The 16,964-nt window shown below is 49.1% G+C and overlaps 1 protein-coding gene across 2 annotated transcripts; it reads right to left on the bottom strand.

Moving 5' to 3' along the window:
• Positions 1–35: 35 nt before the first annotated feature.
• Positions 36–16,942, bottom strand: SF3A2 (splicing factor 3a subunit 2). 2 transcript variants are annotated; one of them, XM_061600520.1, is made up of 9 exons: positions 16,740–16,942; positions 15,374–15,515; positions 12,906–12,977; positions 11,511–11,557; positions 8,152–8,261; positions 7,578–7,627; positions 6,970–7,110; positions 1,511–1,579; positions 36–512 (listed from the first exon to the last, which is right to left on the bottom strand). In XM_061600520.1, the coding sequence occupies exons 2-9, from the start codon at positions 15,497–15,499 to the stop codon at positions 177–179; spliced, it is 951 nt and encodes a 316-aa protein (XP_061456504.1). In that variant the 5' UTR covers positions 15,500–15,515; positions 16,740–16,942; the 3' UTR covers positions 36–176. The 2 variants fall into 2 exon arrangements, with proteins under 2 accessions (XP_061456504.1, XP_061456503.1); XM_061600519.1 differs by having other exon boundaries at positions 15,374–15,540; positions 16,740–16,941.
• Positions 16,943–16,964: the final 22 nt, after the last annotated feature.

Raw genomic sequence — 16,964 nt, 5'->3', positions numbered from 1 at the left:
GGGAGAGGAAATTCAAGGGCACAGGAACAAAGAGAGAAAAGGAAGTCCTTTTTTTAATGAAGTGACAAGAATCCAAACGGGTGTGCTTAAAAATAAAAAAATAGACACACGCCCCAAAACAGGCGTTGCAAAACGGTGCTGGAAGATGAAGAGTCCGGGAAACGGGAGAGCTTTTTTCAACTGGTGGGGGGTGGCGGAGGGATGCTCCCGGGCCCTTCTGTGGGGAGAGGGGGCCTCAGCATGGGGGGCATGGGAGCGGGGGGAGGGACACCGGGGGCAGGGGGGAGCTGAGGGGGCCCCGGGGGCATGGGGACAGGGCCGGCAGGAGGAGGCATGGGGGGCATGCCCATCCCCCCAGGGGGAGGCGGGGGGAGGGAATCCGGGAGCGGGGGGCGGGGGGGCAGGCCGTTCATGAGGGGCGGTGGCGGGGGCCTCTTGACGGTCGCTGGTCCGGTGGGGATGCTTTGGGGAGCTGGGGGCTTCTCCATCTTGAAATGAAATTGAAGGAAGAACTAGAAGGGGGGGGAAAGAGAGAGAGGGAAGGGAGAATGTTACCATCAGCAGGAAGAGCCACTGGGTCATAGTGGACAGCAGCCGGACATTCAACGGGGATGGTTACATAATGTTTTCTCTGGAGCTCAGCAGGTAAAGCTCCCCGGTTGAACCCCCACCATCTCCGGTTCATCGGGGTCTGTGGCCCTTCAGATGGCCCTGGACTCCTGGCCCACCGGCCATCCAATTGCTGGAGGTCGCCACCAGCTTCCCTGGCTGGAGAAGAGGCATTCCCTGCTCTCAGGCGGGAATGCCTCTTCTGAATAGAGGCATTCCTCTGTCTCTTGTGTGCAAGAGGGAATGCTTCTTCATAGGTGAGGGAGAAGGAATGTGGGTCCCTTCAAATGGCGCTGGATGCCCAATGCCCATCATCCCTGGCTGCTGGGGACTGGAGCCCAACAGCATCTGGAGGGCCACAGGGCCCCATCCGAGCCTGAAGGCTGCTGGGCTAGCAACCGTTGTAACCAGCATCAGGGAAGCCTCCCTTCCTAAAGATCGCCCCGGTAAGAGTTCCAGCCTCAGGCCTGAGCAACTCGCCTCTCCCTCGGCCTGAATAATCTTCCCTGGGATGCTCCACAAGGACTGCTACCAAAAGGAGCAAGAGCTATACTGACAGAATTAACTTTTCCAATCTGTCGCTACGGATCAGCAGTGTGGCGCCTCCAGACAGCCAGTCTAATCGGGCCTGCCAGGCCACTTCATTTGGCCGTTTTGGCCAAGCCACGCCCACCTGCTGTCGTATAGGAAGTCAGGCGTGGAGCAGGTCACCTGATGTCATTGCGACATCAGGTGATTGACAGGCCGGTGTCCTGTTGTCCCACGGTGTGTGTGTGGGGTAAAGATCTTGCCTGCTTCGTCAGATCCATCTCACCCAGCCTGCAACGGACATTGATGGCTGGTGGCTTCAGGCACTCACAGATACTCATGGGTGCCAAACCCCAACTCCAGCCCCACTTACCTGCTTCGTTTCTCGGTTCCAGTGGGTCCAGAACTTGCCCTCGGCTTTGTCGATTTCTCGGCTCGGCACCTGCGGAGGGGGGCGATGAGGGAAGCCGTTACTAAGGATGCCAAGCCCCAAATGCCTGCTGCTGAGCCAAAGGCTGTCAGCAATCATTCAGCAGCAGGAATAAAATCATGGGGCATCTCTCGGGAGTATTTCCACTCGTGCCTCTGAACAGCAGTGGCTGGGGAGAGTTGCTGTTGCACTCAGGTCCTCCTTGGGGGCTTCCCAGAAGGGGCACCTGGTTGGCCACTGTAAGTACAGAAGGCTGGACTAGATGGGTCCCCTTTGGCTGGATCCAACACTGCAGGGCTCTCCTGCTCTTTAAGGCTGGATCTAACATTAGTCATAGAGTCGGCCCATTGAAATTAATGGACACAACTAACTCAGGTTCATTCACTTCAGTGGGTCTACTCTTAGTTGGATCCAACCCTAAGAGTTTAGAGCACGACCCTACCCGTTTGTAAATTCCACCCAACGCAGCGGATCAAATCCTTCCCAATATATTTTAGGGACAACTGTTAATTAATTATGCTTCCAACTCCTTTGACAAGATCTTTTTAGACATCACACATTTTGAATAATAAAAAAAATCAGGAATCTTAGGATCATAGTAGAGTTGGAAGGGCCTATAAGGCCATCCAGTCCAACCCCCTGCGCAATGCAGGGATCCAAATCAAAGCATCCCCGACAGATGGCTGTCCAGCTGCCTCTTGAAGGCCTCTGGTGTCAGAGAGCCCACTACCTCTCTAGGCAATTGGTTCCATTGTCGTATGGCTCTAACAGTTAGGAAGTTTTTCCTGATGTCCAGTCAAAATCTGGCTTCCTGCAACTTGAGCCCATTATTCCGTGTCCTGCACTCTGGGATGATCGAGAAGAGATCCCGGCCCTCCTCTGTGTGACAACCTTTCAAGTACACAAAGAGTGCTATCCTATCTCACCTCTGTCTTCTCTTTTCCAGGCTAAACATGCCCAGTTCTTTCAGTCTCTTCTCATAGGGCTTTGTTTCCAGTCCCCTGATCATCCTCGTTGCCCTCCTCTGAACCTGTTCCAGTTTGTCTGCATCCTTCTTGAAGTGCTGAGACCAGAACTGGATGCAGTATTCAAGATGAAGCCTAACCAGATTTTTTTAAGTTCTATTCAGAGCAGACCAGTTGAAATTTGTGGACATAAATTAGTCATGTCAGTGAGTCTATTCTATGATTAATGTTGGATGCAACCCGTAAGCTCATAAAAGCCAGCATGGAGTAGTGGTTAGTGTGCTGGACTAGGACCCAGGAGATCTGGGTTCGAATCCCCACTCAGCCATGAAGCTTGACCTTGGGGCCAGTCACAGAGTCTCAGCCTAAACTACCTTGCAGGGTTGTGGTGAGGATAAAAACCTTGAACTCCTTGGAGGAAAGATAGGATAAAAACATAGCATATAAATATATACTATTTTGTTATATGTGCTTACAAGTGCTTGTAAGGAATTGTGGGAACGCCTACTCTTTGGAACTCCCTGCCCGTTGACATTACGCAGGCAACTTCACTGTACTGTTTTCGATGCCTACTAAAAACCTTTTTGTTTAAGCAAACCTACACAAACGTACGTCTTACATTTTAATATGCAATTTTGTTTTACAATGTATGGCTTGTGCCCTACTAAGATAGACCCACTGAAATAAATTAGTCATGACCTTTCATTTTAGTCTACTCCAAGTAAGGCTAACGATAGACCATCTTATCCCTTATATACCCAGTCAATGACTGCACTCTGCAGAGACCATCTTATCAGGAGGTCTGTTGTGCACAACATAGGAAACAGACCTTTAGTGTGGCGGCACCAACCCTGTGGAATTCCCTCCACTGAAATATTAGACAGGTGTTATCTTTTTGACGCCTATTGAAGACCTTCCTCTTTCAACAAGCCTTTTAAGTTGAGACCTTATCCCAGTCTGCACCTATGTTGGAATTGCTTTTTAATGTTTTTAAACTTTTTTCTTTGTTTAAATGTTTCAAATCTTTTTTAAAAAGATGTTTTGAAAGCTTTTGAAAAAAATGTTTTTAAAGATGTTTTGTCTTAATGTATTCTAAAGTCCATCTCACCAAGTATAGCAGGTCTAGCACAGTGGGGAGGAGAGCCTGGCTGGGAGTCCAGAGACTGTGAGTTCAAATCCCCGCTTGTGTCTCTGGGTGTCAAGGGCCAGCTCAAGATCACCCCCACGGTGAGTGGCTCAGGGGTTATGTGCCCTGCCACCTGTGCAGCCGTGGGCAAGCTGCGTAGTCCCCAGGAGCCCAGATGCCCCCCAGCTGGCAGTTGCAGACCAGGAAGGGGCTGGCTTGTGCAGCTGTGGCAAGCTGAGCAGGCCCTCTTCAGCTGGGGAGGACTAGCCTCAGAGGGAGGCAATGGGAAACCCCCTCTGGATACCGCTTACCATGAAATCCCTATTCATAGGGTCGCTGTAAGTCGGGATCGAATTGAAGGCAGTCCATTTTTTTCATTTTCAAAGTCTGTTTTTATTATGTTTTAAGGTGTTTTAGTGCTTTTGTTTGCCGCCTTGGGCTTCTGCTGGGAGGAAGGGCGGGATATAAATCAAATAATAAATAAATTAAATAAGCAATAGACACAACCCAATTACTTTTTTAAAAAAAACCTCTAATTTTAATTGTATTTCGAAAATTTTTAGATTAGCTTGTTTTTTATTCTATCCGTCATTTTAATTGATATTTTATGTACACTGCTTAGAGCAGGGGCTCTTAACCAGAGGTCCATGGATGGGTTTCAGGGGGTCTGTGAACTGGTCTCTCTCTCTCTCTCTCTCTCTCTCTCTCTCTATCAAATTCCAATGCATAAAATGAAGAATAAATGAACTGGAGAAAGATTATTGTTGAGATATTTTCTCCCAGGAATGCAGCGTTATTTAATTCTAGTTAATGATTAATTGATGTGATGCGACTGATTATTAGATATTAAATCTGTATTTATGTATTGATATCACTGATGGTGTATTTTTCTTAGATATCAACATTGTATTTATAACTAACCCTTGGAATTATTGTGATTATATTGCAAATCCCCACCTAGCCAGCCAGGAAGCTCACTTGGTGACCTTGGGCCAGTCTCTGCCTCTCAGCCTGACAGGGAGGCAATGGGAAACCCCCTCTGAATATCGCTTACCATGAAAACCCTATTCATAGGATCGCCCATAAGTCGGAATCGACTTGAAGACAGTGTATTTCCATATTAAAATAGGTATAAATAAAAAAATAAAACTAATATGTGGCATTTATTGATTGATTGGGGGGGTGTCCCATAGCTTTCATCAGATTCTCAAGGGGGTCTGTGACCCCCCCCCAAAAAGCCACTGGCTTAGAGGATTTTGATGGTTACGTCCTCTTAAATCCATTTTTGTCTTCAAACCACTTTGCTATATGTTTCTGCCCAGGGCAACCATGTCGACTGCATGTAACAAGCCCACGCATGCATTCCAGGGTTCCAGAGGTCGTCTATGCAGTCACTAAATGTCATGAGCCCTGCAGAAAACTCCTGGCAGAATGTGAAGGAGGATGACTGGGATCTGGGGAGGGAACCTAGTGGTCTGCAACAGGAGGGGGTTCTAACCGGAGAAGACATCAGGAGTACAGCCAGCAACAGCCTTGATCTGGGGGACAGTTGCCGTGCAAGTAGTGAGCCTGTCCTGAGGCTACTTAAATGGTCTCAGGGGGCACACCAAATTGGTGTGACAATGTTTTCGCCTGAGCAGTCTTGTAGAGTACCAGAGACATGTGTATCCTGTAGTCATCTATGTACCGCTCTAGAGTTAAATTCCGCATTAAAAATAATGGAGAAAAGCAAGTCAGTGATCCCGAGTCTGATTCCGACAGGGTTGGCCAGGACACTGAAGGCCAGAGCCGCAGCCTTGCGAGACACACAAGGAGAATGGTTCAGCTGCTTAGAGGCCGTTTATCAGAAAGGCTAATCTCAAGAAAAAAAGAGGAAGTCTCTCTCTCTCTTTTTTAATCTGTCAAGGTCAGGAAAGTTGTCAATTCCAACCAAGCCACAGGGGTGGGCGGGCAGGAAAGAAATATGCCTCTTGGCGGTGACATCAGAGTTCTCCTTTGCTAACTCCAGTGGTGATCTTCAGCAAATGGTAGCCCGTGACTTTTCAAATGTGGGAAGAGTGCAAGCCCCAGTTCTGCAGAACCGTAACGACTAAATGAGTGGTAGATCATCTGCTCCGCAGGAAGAAGAGGCCCCAGGTTCAGTCCCTGGAATCTCCAGGTATGGCCAAGAATGTCCCCTACCTAAAGTTCTGGAGAGGCACTGCCAGCCTGTGGCGACAGTATCGAGCTAGGACCAACAGCCGGACTGGGTATGTGGCAGCTTCCTGTTTAAATCTGAATCATGAGGACTGGAATCTTACTTTACCTTTAGGAAAAGAACAATAGCTATGAGGACTGACATCTGGCTTTATCTTTAGGAAAAAGGACAATTGCCCAATGGTAGAGAACCAGGTTCAGTCCTTGGCATCTCCAGGTAAGGCTGGGAATGTCTCCAGCCTGAAACACGGAGAGGCGCTGCCAGTCAGTGTAGACAATACTGAGCTAGATGGATCAGCTTCCTATGATCCTGAAGAGTGCAACCCTAGTCACGTCTACTCAGAAGTAAACCCTGTGGAATGCAATTGGGCTTCTGCCGAGGTAAGTGGGGTTAGGATTGCAGTCTAACGGATTTTATTGTGGCAAAAGGCTTGGGGGGGGGACGGAGACTGCATGTGACACGCAGCAGCAACCAGTGTCTGACCGCTTCCGACCTTTTGAAAGTTATCTGGTAGCACCAGGCAGGCATCCACTTACATGCCACACTTAAATTCGGGACATTCCGCGGATAAGAGCGTAAGAACACACGCACAGCCCCAAATCTCTTCGCCCAGGCATTTTAGCATGTGTTTTCAAATTGTTTTTAAAAGATGTGTTTCAAATTTGTATATTTGTTTTTAATGTTTTTAGTTACTGTAAACCACCCAGAGAGCTTCGGCTATGGGGCGGTATACAAATACAATAAATAAATAATGAACAACTAAGTCAGCCTTCCCCAATCTGGAACCCTCCAGACTGGGGAAGACTGAAATAAACGCAGAAGCATCCAGTGCCAATGTCATCCAACCAACCGATTTATCCCTGAAGAGGTCAAAAGACAATGCCTCGCTCTCAAAAACCAAGTTTCGGGGTCCGAACCCAGCATCCAAATGCTAACTGCCAAGCCAGAGAAAGTCCCTGGGGTTTCCCATTTTGCCTCTGAACACCTCGCTTCATCTGTTACCCTTGACAAACAGCCCAGCCTCCCTGGTTGCCTCTCCTCCAGCCAAGCCAAAACAGGGCATCGCCTTTGGTTCTGCCGAAATCCCAGGAGCAAAACCCATTTCCATTTTCACCTTGAAAGCAATGGTCTCGTAGGGTTCGGCGGCCATCAGGAGGTACTGCCAGCGCCGATCGGGGGGCTCGATCCTTTGCTCGTACGCCGACATAAAGCGATGCCTCGGCATGATGCTTTCGGCGATCTCCGGGTAATCAATCTGCACCATTCGTTAAGCTTAAAGTTAGTTACATTAGTTTACTGAATTTATGGATTGGCTCCCCTAATAGAAAGCCCCATGTCAGGATCAGGCACAGAAAGAAAAGGGGTCAGTTGCTTGTGCATCTATGGGAAACGGCGACAGACTAGAGATGTTTTCAAAGTGGCTGCCCTTGACCTACAAGGACCCCTTTCTGTTCCCGTCACAGAGCTTCTTCCGGGGCTAGTTGCCCAAAAGGACCACCTTTTTCCGTGGAAGCCTGCCTGCATGTTTGGCAACAACCGGGTGATGGATGCACTGACTTTTGAAACTAGATAGGGGCCAACTGAAGACAGGACAGGGAATCGTTTTGAGGCCCCAATAGAAAGCTGTGTTTCAGAACAGCGAAGTTGTTCTGTGTCACACAGGGGACCATTTCACTGCAGCCACATTAAGCCACTGCAAAGTAATTAATATATAGACCCTACCTGGAAGAGGAGGCTCTGCTGGCATGTCTCTGGATCCCTCTGTTTGGTCACTGAAAAGATAAAAAGAAGGGCACATGAGACAGTGAGCTCATGGTAGTTTGTGAAGGGGCTGCACTAAATTCATAAACCCCATAAACAGTGTCTGGGGTTGCACGTGTCCCTGCCGCACCCCCACCTGGCAGAAGCTCAGAGGCAGCACATTCGGCTTCCCCAGAATCTCAGCATTCATTAAAAGCCGAGGCCCAAGCTACTAGCCCTCGTGGTGCAGAGATGCACTCGGGAACGCGTGCCTGCTGCCTGCTCAAATCAGAGAAGACAGACTGGCAGCCGAGGCCCTCACAGGCTTCTGGGACCCTCGCCCTTTCCGTGACCCAGAATAAAGTGACGTAAAACATGCAAATGAACTCCATTTGCATAACTGCTTGTGGAATCCAGGCTGCCCAGCGCAGAGTTGCAGTTCGCATGCACATGGCCGATTTATGGTGTCGTAAATTTATGGCCGGCCGTGACCTGAAAAGTCTTGCAGAGGGGCCGCTGTGCGTCCCCCGGCAGCCCAATTGAGAGAGAGCACTACCTTTGTAACCCGGCCGGCCAATTTTCACAAACTTCTTCACCTCGACCTTCACCTTCTCAGGGGCGGGCTGGGCAGGGGCTTCCTTTGCCTCTTTTGCAGCTCGGCGAGCTCTAAAACAATGACACGGAGAAAAGGAAATAGTCGTTAAATTGCCCCAAGGAGGAGGGGTAGCATTTCTGCAGGAAGCTCTCTGCTGCTGAAGCTTTTTTTCCCTGCCATAATGACAAACCTCCCGAGGAAGGCCACCAAGTCTTCATCCGCACCCCCTGGAACTCACTGTGATGATGGTGTGGCAGATCAAAGTTAAGAGTAGCCTTGCACGATCAGGTCAAGTGAGCCGGCCTGTCGAGTGTGGCATTCCCTCCCCCCTGGTTTCTCACACGACCCAACCAGATCCTCCGGGAAACCCACAAGCGGGCCAGCCACAGCGCTCCTCTGCCGCCAAGCAAACTGACATCAGAGGTAGCCTGCCCATGAATGTGGAGGTTCCATTTAGCGGTCATGTCAGCTGAGCAATCCTCCCCCTCCTCTATGAGTTTGCCTTAAAACTCCCTTTTTAAGCTGTTCCAAGCTAACGGCTGCTTCCGCCACCAATTCGCCTCCGGGTGCAAATTGCGCAGATGAATTCTCCAGAGACGTTCTCCTTCTCTGTGTGTATGTTTGGCACAGCACACACAGAGCTAGCTGCATATATGAAACTGACTTAAAATGGCCCGTCGGCTCCGATTGGTTCTCCTGGGGCGCATATTTCGCAGCCCCGCTACTAGAACTGGTCGCTACGCTGGGGATTGATCCTGGGACCTTCTGCCTCTGCAGTCATGGCTGGTGCCCATCGGGACTGGTGGGGCGAAAGGCAGGAAAAGGCAGAGCCGCCACCTAAGAAGGCAGGCAAGTGGGGAATTGATTGAGGACACAGCGAGTTTGGTGGAGCAACGCCCTGCTTGCCCTAACAGGGCAATCTCTGCTATCTGCATGCCAAGCAAGTGCTCTTCCACCGTGCTACGTGCCCCTCTGAGGATCGTACAAGGCCGCTTCACACCCAGCCATCCTTGTTCTGTTTATCTGGCCCAGTACTGCCCGCTCTGACTGGCAGCAGCTCTCCAGGATCTCAGGCAGAGAGTGCTCAGCTGGAGACGCCAGGGTAGGGGCTGGGGGCTTCTGCATGCAAACGGGTGCTGAATCCCCAAGCTATGAGCCCTCCCTAAGAAGAATTGGACAGGTGCAAAACTAAAGAGACACTTAAAGGCCGGGCCGTTGGTCCATCTCGGCTAGTACTGCTGACTCTGGGGGCCTCCGAGATCTCTTTCCCTCTCGCCTGCAACCCAAAATAACTGAGGGATGGGGCGCCTGCATGGGCCCTCCAGATCTTGCTGGGCTCCTCCATCAGCTCCATCCTTGGTGTCTAATATGGTCAGGGGCGATGGGTGCTGCACGCCAATAGCATCTGGACAGCTACACGGGTCCCTGCCATTCGCTTTAAGTGGAGATATACCCAAGACTGAACCCTTTGAGTTTTACTGGGGTCAGGAGAGGAATCCACCCACGCTTCAGGTCGTAAGAACATACCCCAGCTGGATCAGGCCAAAAGGGGCCCCACTGAGCCCTCCTGTCCTCACAGTGCCCAATCAGATGCCCGTTATGGGAAGTCCGCGACAGTAACTCTCCTCGCTTGCGATTCCCAGCAACTGGCAAGCAGAGGCACGCTGCCTCTGACAGTGGAGGGAAAACATAGCCGTCGTGGCTAGTAGCCCGATTGCCTTCACCTCCATGACTTTGTCTCATCCTCTTTCAAAGCCATCCAAGTTGGTTATTATTTATTATTTATTTATTTATTAAATTTATACCCCGCCTTATGGCCAAAAGGCCCTCAAGGCGGCTTACAAAAACACGAATGTAGCAATTACATACATCAATAAAATAATGCAATGACCATCAGTGCCCCCCCGTGGGAGCAAATTCCATGGCTTAACTCTGTTTTCAGTTGTGTCTTAAAGGATGTGCTTTTAAATTTGTATATTTGTTTTTAATGTTTGTAGTTATTGTAAACCGCCCAGAGAGCTTCAGCTATGGGGCGGTGTATAAATTCAATAAAAGAAATAATTCTTGGTTGTTCTGTTTTGTATTGGATTTTATAACTATGCCTTTTATAATTCTGTTTTATAGTACTGTGTTTTAACAATTTTATCTGACTACCTTATGCTGGTCACTGACCGTAACAATAAAGATTGTTATTATTATTATTAAATAAATAAATAAACTCTGGGTTGTGTGAGGAAGTCCTTCCTTTAGTCTGTCCTGAATCTTCCAACGTACAGCTCCGGAGTACTAATGCGGCCCGAGAGGGAGCAACGCTTCCCCCAACCTGCCTTTCTCCACACCCCACACCAGCCTGAACCGGTCTCTGGCTGCAAAGGCCGACTGGCACAGACTAACGCTTGTCTTTCGGGGGAGGCCGGCTCCCCGCTCCAGCCCTGACAACGTGATGCGAGGACAGCTTGCTATCGCCTGAAGGAGGGCTGTCAAAATGATACTTTCTAGACGGCCCCAAGGCTGACAGAGGGGCACAGCGGCTTCCTTATCACCTCCGAGCCAGGCCTGTTTCTAGTTTGCCAAGACGCTCCCTGTCAGAGGAGCCCCGCCGCAGCTGGGTCAGGCCGACGGGGGCCCATTGAGTCCAGTGCTCCGCTCTCAGTGGCCAACCCAGTTTTTGGACGGCTTCCAGCTGGCTTGAAAAAGCTGGTAGGAGTTTCTCCCCCCCCCCCTCAACTGACACAGAAGCCCTTTGGAGGGCAGAGGGAGACAATCTACACCAGGGATGGTTTAACTTGGATCCGCACACTGAGCAGGGGGTTGGACTTAATGGCCTCACAGGCCCCTTCCAACTCTGCTATTCCATGATTGGCCTCCCAGATGGTGCTGGACTCCAACTGCCACCAGCCCTGATGAGAGGCCAAGCTGGCCTTCTCCTGGACTGAAGGGAGTCCAGCAAACCTGGAACACCTGGATACAGGTTTCCCCACAGGTTTCCAAGAAGAGGCATTCCCCACTCCCAGGAGGGAATGCCTCTTCTAAACGGAGGCATTCTTCTGTCTCTTGCATGTAGTAAGGAACTGCTGCTTCTCAGATCAGGGGTGGGGAATGGCTGTGGCCCTCTAGACTATAGCTCCCATCATCCTTGCCTATAAGCTGTGCTGACTGGGGCTGATGGATTCCAACTCCCATCGTGGACGGATTCAATCCATGGGGCTGGTGGATTCCAGCGACATCTGGGAGGGCCACAGATGCTCCCCATCCTTGATCTAAACATTCTAAAAGCGTCAGGGAGGACAAAAGAGGCGTGCTTATGGCTAACAACTTACAAATTGGTCTGATGCTTTTTCCCCTGGGTGTGTGCCAAGTAGCTTCCCTGCAGGAAGGAAGGAGGAAAGGTTAAAAGAATTACAAACTGAACTTTGGCGCAAAGTACAGGCAGGGCTGGGAAGGAAACATAGAACTCGCATCGAATATCAGACTCTCAGTCTGTCCAGTTCAGGACTGACTGCAAAAGAGGCCGCCAATGTTGCTGGATTCGAACTTCCATCATCCTTGGATAGGCTGGCTGCGGCTGATGGGAGTCCAACACCATCTGGAGGGCAATGCTTTGGCTACCCGATCTATCCAGACTGGTAGTTGCTCTCTAGGCTACAGTTTCAGACAGTCAGATTTTGCCAGCCCTACCTGGAGGTGCCAGGGACTGAACCTGGGATCTTCTGCGTGCTACCACTGAGATGTGGTCCTTGCCTTAAAAATAAAGTAAGATTCTAGTCCTCATAATTCTGATGTAAATAGAACCTGATTAACTTAGGAGCACAGGAAGGTGCCTTATACCAAGTCAATGCTAGCTTTCTTCAACTTTGGGTCCCCAGATGTCGTTGAACTACCACTCCCATGGTCCCTTGACCAGTGGCTAAACTGGCTGGGGATGATGGGAGTTATAGTCCAAGGACATCTGGGGACCCGAGGTTGAAGAACAGCGGCCTACACTGGCTGGCAGCAGCTTCCCAGGGTTTCAGGCAGGGGGTCTTTTCGCCCAGCCTCACCTGGAGGTCCCAGGGATTGAACTGGGGACCATTTCATGCAATGCTGGTACTCTATTTACAAAGTAAGGTCCTCATGGATCTAAATAAAAGCAGCTTACAGTGCTGAGAATAAGGATGGAAACCATCCACATCATCAAAACGTAAAAATAATGACGCCGTATCCAATAGGTCCCATTGCCTTACATTTTAAAAACTAAAGAAGCTGCCTTATACTGAATCCGGCAGTTGGTCCATCTAGCTCTGTATTGTCTGCACTGACTGGCAGCATCTCTCCAGGGAGTCCCTTCCAGCCCTACCTGGAGATGCCAGGGATTCAACCTGGGACCTTCCGCATGCAAAGCAGATGCTCTAACCACTGAGCTGTGGTTCTTCCCTTTTAACACAAATGAAGCTCCCAGTCCTCATGGTTCTGAGTGAAGGTCTGGTTTAACTAGGAACATTGGAAGCCGCCCTCCACTGAGTTGGATAGTTGGCCCATCTTGCTCAATATTATCTGAATCAGGGATGGGGACTCTCTGCCCCCCCCCATTGTTGGGCTCCAACTCCCAGCAGCCAGCATGACCAATGGTCAGGGACGATGGTGGGAGCTGCAATCCAGCAACATCTGGAGGCTCTCCGTCTCTGGTCTACACAGAGCAGGAAGTGGAGGCGCATGCACACGCAGAAAGCCCTCACCTCGTTGTTGTGCAACGTCAGACAAAGCTTGCATTCGTAGGAGCCCAAATGGTTTTTCATGAAATAGGGATCCTAATGAAAAGAAAAGAGGAAAAAATTACGGTAAGACTCAAGCCCGGCCGTCTAGAGCAAGCAGAAGGCGCACACCTTGGACATTTAAACATTTATCTACCTACATGCGCACAGAGAACACAGCCTGTTTGTATATTTCAATAAGCAAATGACGTTAACAGAGATAAGTATAATGCTATTCAGTCAAACGTTTCAATGTTCACCTTTCTCTGCAATGCATCCATACAGACATACGCACATAGCCAAGATGTTTACAGTACGCATTATGAATTATAATTACTAATGCTGCTGCTGTTACTACTTATTTGTAGTAATAATTATTGTTGCTTGCAATATAGCTTGTTTGTCAGCAACGAATTAATTGGTTGCAAACAAGCACGCTTGTGCCGTTTTATCTCATTTCTCACTCCAAACGGGCTAACTGAAAGGTGGGATAAGTATATAATTTATAACACGGGTCCCCAAAGTTTCTGAGTCCAGGGCTGCATTTGGACATCAAAGAAACTGCTGTGGGCATCACAAAGGTACCCACTTCACAACAGGCCAAACACCTGTGTACTGCAAAACAGATAAAAACACAGACAACCTCCCCCCAAGCAAACGGGCAACCCCAACGAAACCTCCTCGCATATGCAAAAAAACAACCTCAGTTCATTTTATAAAAATGAAATAGGTGCCATGCTGGGGACCTGAGTTTGAAAGGAAGAGAAGCTGCTTTCTCCCAGATTTGACTATTTGTCCATGGACCCCTCTGAATGGCACCTACTGTCCAGAGGTTCAGGAAGTGGGAGGCCTTTCCAAGCCCTGCTGCTTGGAGATTGCTCTGGGCTTCTTCTGGGAGGAAGGGCAGGATATACATTTTAATAGATAATAATGATGTGGTGTAGTGGTAAAGGTGTTGGACTACGAGCTGGGAGACCAGGGTTCGAATCCCTACACAGCCATGAAGTTCACTGGGTGACCTTGGGACAGTCGCTGCCTCTCAGCCTCATGAAAACCCTATTCATAGAGTTGCCATAAGTTGTAATCGACTTGAAGGCAGTACATTTACATTTTTTAATGATAATAAACATATGCTCTCCCACAAGGGCATGGAACAGGCTCATGGGCCAAATGAGGCCCTTCAGGCCTCTCTAACTGGCCCTCAAAACTCTCCACAGGCCACCCCCCCCTCAACCACACCGTTTCCTGGCCCTGTTTTGCACCCTCAACACTTGTGCCCGGCAAGGAAGTGACCTTGAGCTCAGACCATCCTTCTTGCTCGCCTGGATGGAGAGGGCTGTGTGTGGAGGGCGTGTAGAAATTAAGCCTGCTTTACAAAGGAAAAATTCACATTCATTGCTCTGCTCACCCCTGGCATGCCCCGAAAAGAATGGGCTGAAAAAGGTTCCCCACTCCCCTACTCTACCGCTAAGCTGCCAGCTTGCCCCTAGTAATATATCAAATAGCAACCTTGCCTTACTCCCAAAAAATAGTCCGTCCATTTGAGGATGGGGCAGTTGGCCAGTGCTGGTTCAAAAATGTTCAATTGACCTAACAGGCCAGTGAAATGTAAATGGACTGCCTTCAAGTCAATCCCAACTTATGGCGACCCTACGAATAGGGTTTTCATGGTAAGTGGTATTCAGAAGTGGTTCACCATTGCCTCCCTCTGAGGCTAAGAGGCACGGACTGGCCCAAGGTCACCCAGTGAGCTTCATGGCTGTGTGGGGATTCGAACCCTGGTCTCCCAGGTCGTAGTCCAGCACCTTAACCACACCACACACTGGGTCTCTAACAGGCTGGTATCAATTCAAATTTTTTGTCCACTAGCTGCTCCTTTTACTAATCTGTTTTTTCCCCCTCGCAAAAAGATATTATTAATACAATAATTGTAAAGGAACTATCAACATTTTGAAAAGAAATATATGGATAAATGAAAGGAAATATTGATTAAATTATTAACATTGATATTTTAGAGATGGACTTTTTAAAAAAAATCCATTTTTGAAAACAGCTGCAGAAAATAGCTACATAAAAATCCAATCCGCAACGATAGAGAATAAGTGAATTCAAGTGACAGGAAGCCAGATTTCGACTGAACATCAGGAAAACGTCCTAACCATTACAGCAGTATGACAATGGAACCAATGACCTCAGGAGGTGGTGGGCTCTCCATCACTGGAGGCCTTCAAGAGGCAGCTGGACAGCCACCTGTTGGGGATGCTTTAACCTGGATTTCTGCATTGAGCAGGGAGCTGGACTAGATGGCCTTATTAGACCCCTTCCAACTCTACTATTCTATGATTCTAATGAAAAATTCGGTACCAAATCTGAATTGGGAAGAATTCTAGCACATCCCTGCCTCCATTGTAGACTACTTGTCCTACCTTATTCACCACAAATGAGAAACCCACCTTGTTGATATCGATAGTTTCCAAGGCCAGCTGCCGCAGCCTCTCCCTGCGATCTCTGTTACTCTCTGAGGCAGAGGCAACGCCGCCACTCCCGGTTTTCCCTCCCGGGCGGTGCTGGAAATCCATGGCTGACGATCTTGTGCTTCAAAACGACCCAGGAGAAAAGGCTAGGGGTTAAAGCAGGGCAGAAAATAACTCCTTAGCTCCAAAGAAGTTTGATTTTAATTAGTAGCTGTTCGAAATTCACTTGCATAGGAACTAGCAGGGCATAAAAGCAAAAAGCAAAAAAAAAGAGAGAAACTGGGGAGACAGCCTCTTCGCTGCCTGCAGCTGGTTTGAAATCCAGAATCAAAGCGACTCAACAGATTCCTGAACAAGGAGAATTTGGCTACTGAAATCATAATGAACTACAGAAAAGTGGTGCAATTTACCATCTTCCCGATTTGCTCCAGTGTTCTGCTTCTCAAATAATAATCTGGGCCCAAAAGAAGGGCAATAAGGCTATGAAGAGATCTCCCGCCTTAATACCACTTGCTGGGAATCACAAGTGGGAAGGGTTGCTCAGATCCTGCTTGCTGGCTTCCCTTTGCGGCATCTGGTTGGACACTATGAGAACAGGATCCAGCAGCCAGGCCCTTCTTATGGGCAGCTTTAAAACAGGATCAGACAAATTCATGGAGCAACAGCTACCAGCCATGGTGGCTATGCTCTCTCTCCACCATTGGAGGCAGTTTGTCTCAAATGCCAGTGGCAGGGAATGGCAGGCGGGAAGAGAGCTGATTTACTCGGGTCCTGCTTGCAGACGTCCCTTCGGCGCATCTCGTGGCCACCGTAAGGACAGGACGCTGGGCTACATACACCTGTGGCCTGATCCGGCTTTGGGGCTCTTCGGATGTTCTCCTATTGTTAAAACAAACAAGTTCCAGGGTATTCCAGGAACCCCACTGGAGAGGCAAGTCAGGAACCTTAAACAAAGAGATCACACCCAGAATGAGGCTGCAATCCAATACATGCCTACTGAGAAGTAAACTCCATTGTGTCTGATGGGATTTACTCCCAAGGAATTATGTACCGGATTGCAGCTTTAGGCCTGCTCAGGGCAACCCAGTGAGAGAAATGGACCAAAGTTGGTTATATGAGCCCATTCCTTTCGATGGGTCTGCTGAGTAGGACTAACACTGGAGACAACCCAAGGTCTCTTTTTTATTTAAAAAAAAGATAAAACACTGCAAGTTTCTAGTCCTCATTTTTTTAAAAAATACACTGTACAATTTGATACTTATATTTCGAGTATACCCATTGAACCTGAACGGACATGACTAACTTGGGTTCATTAACGTCAGCGGCCCCCTGTTCCCCCACCTACCAACAGCTGCCGCCTCTCGGCTTCCGTTTTATCTCCTTCTATTCTTCTTCTCAAGCCAGCGAAAAACAGGCCCTCCGCGCTACAAAGCATCCACTTCCGGGGTAAACTCACTGCCGCCACCCGGAAGTGATTTGTGGGCGTTGCCAGGACGCTTCCTCTTCACGCGACGGAGAGTGGGAAGACGCTTGTGGCCCCTCTAGGAAGAAAGCGCGACCATAGGCAATA

Source organism: Rhineura floridana, chromosome 18 (assembly GCF_030035675.1).
Source record: "Rhineura floridana isolate rRhiFlo1 chromosome 18, rRhiFlo1.hap2, whole genome shotgun sequence".
NCBI lineage: Eukaryota > Metazoa > Chordata > Lepidosauria > Squamata > Rhineuridae > Rhineura > Rhineura floridana.
Note: the sequence above shows the minus strand (reverse complement) of the source record. Positions and strands in the feature narration are given on the sequence as shown.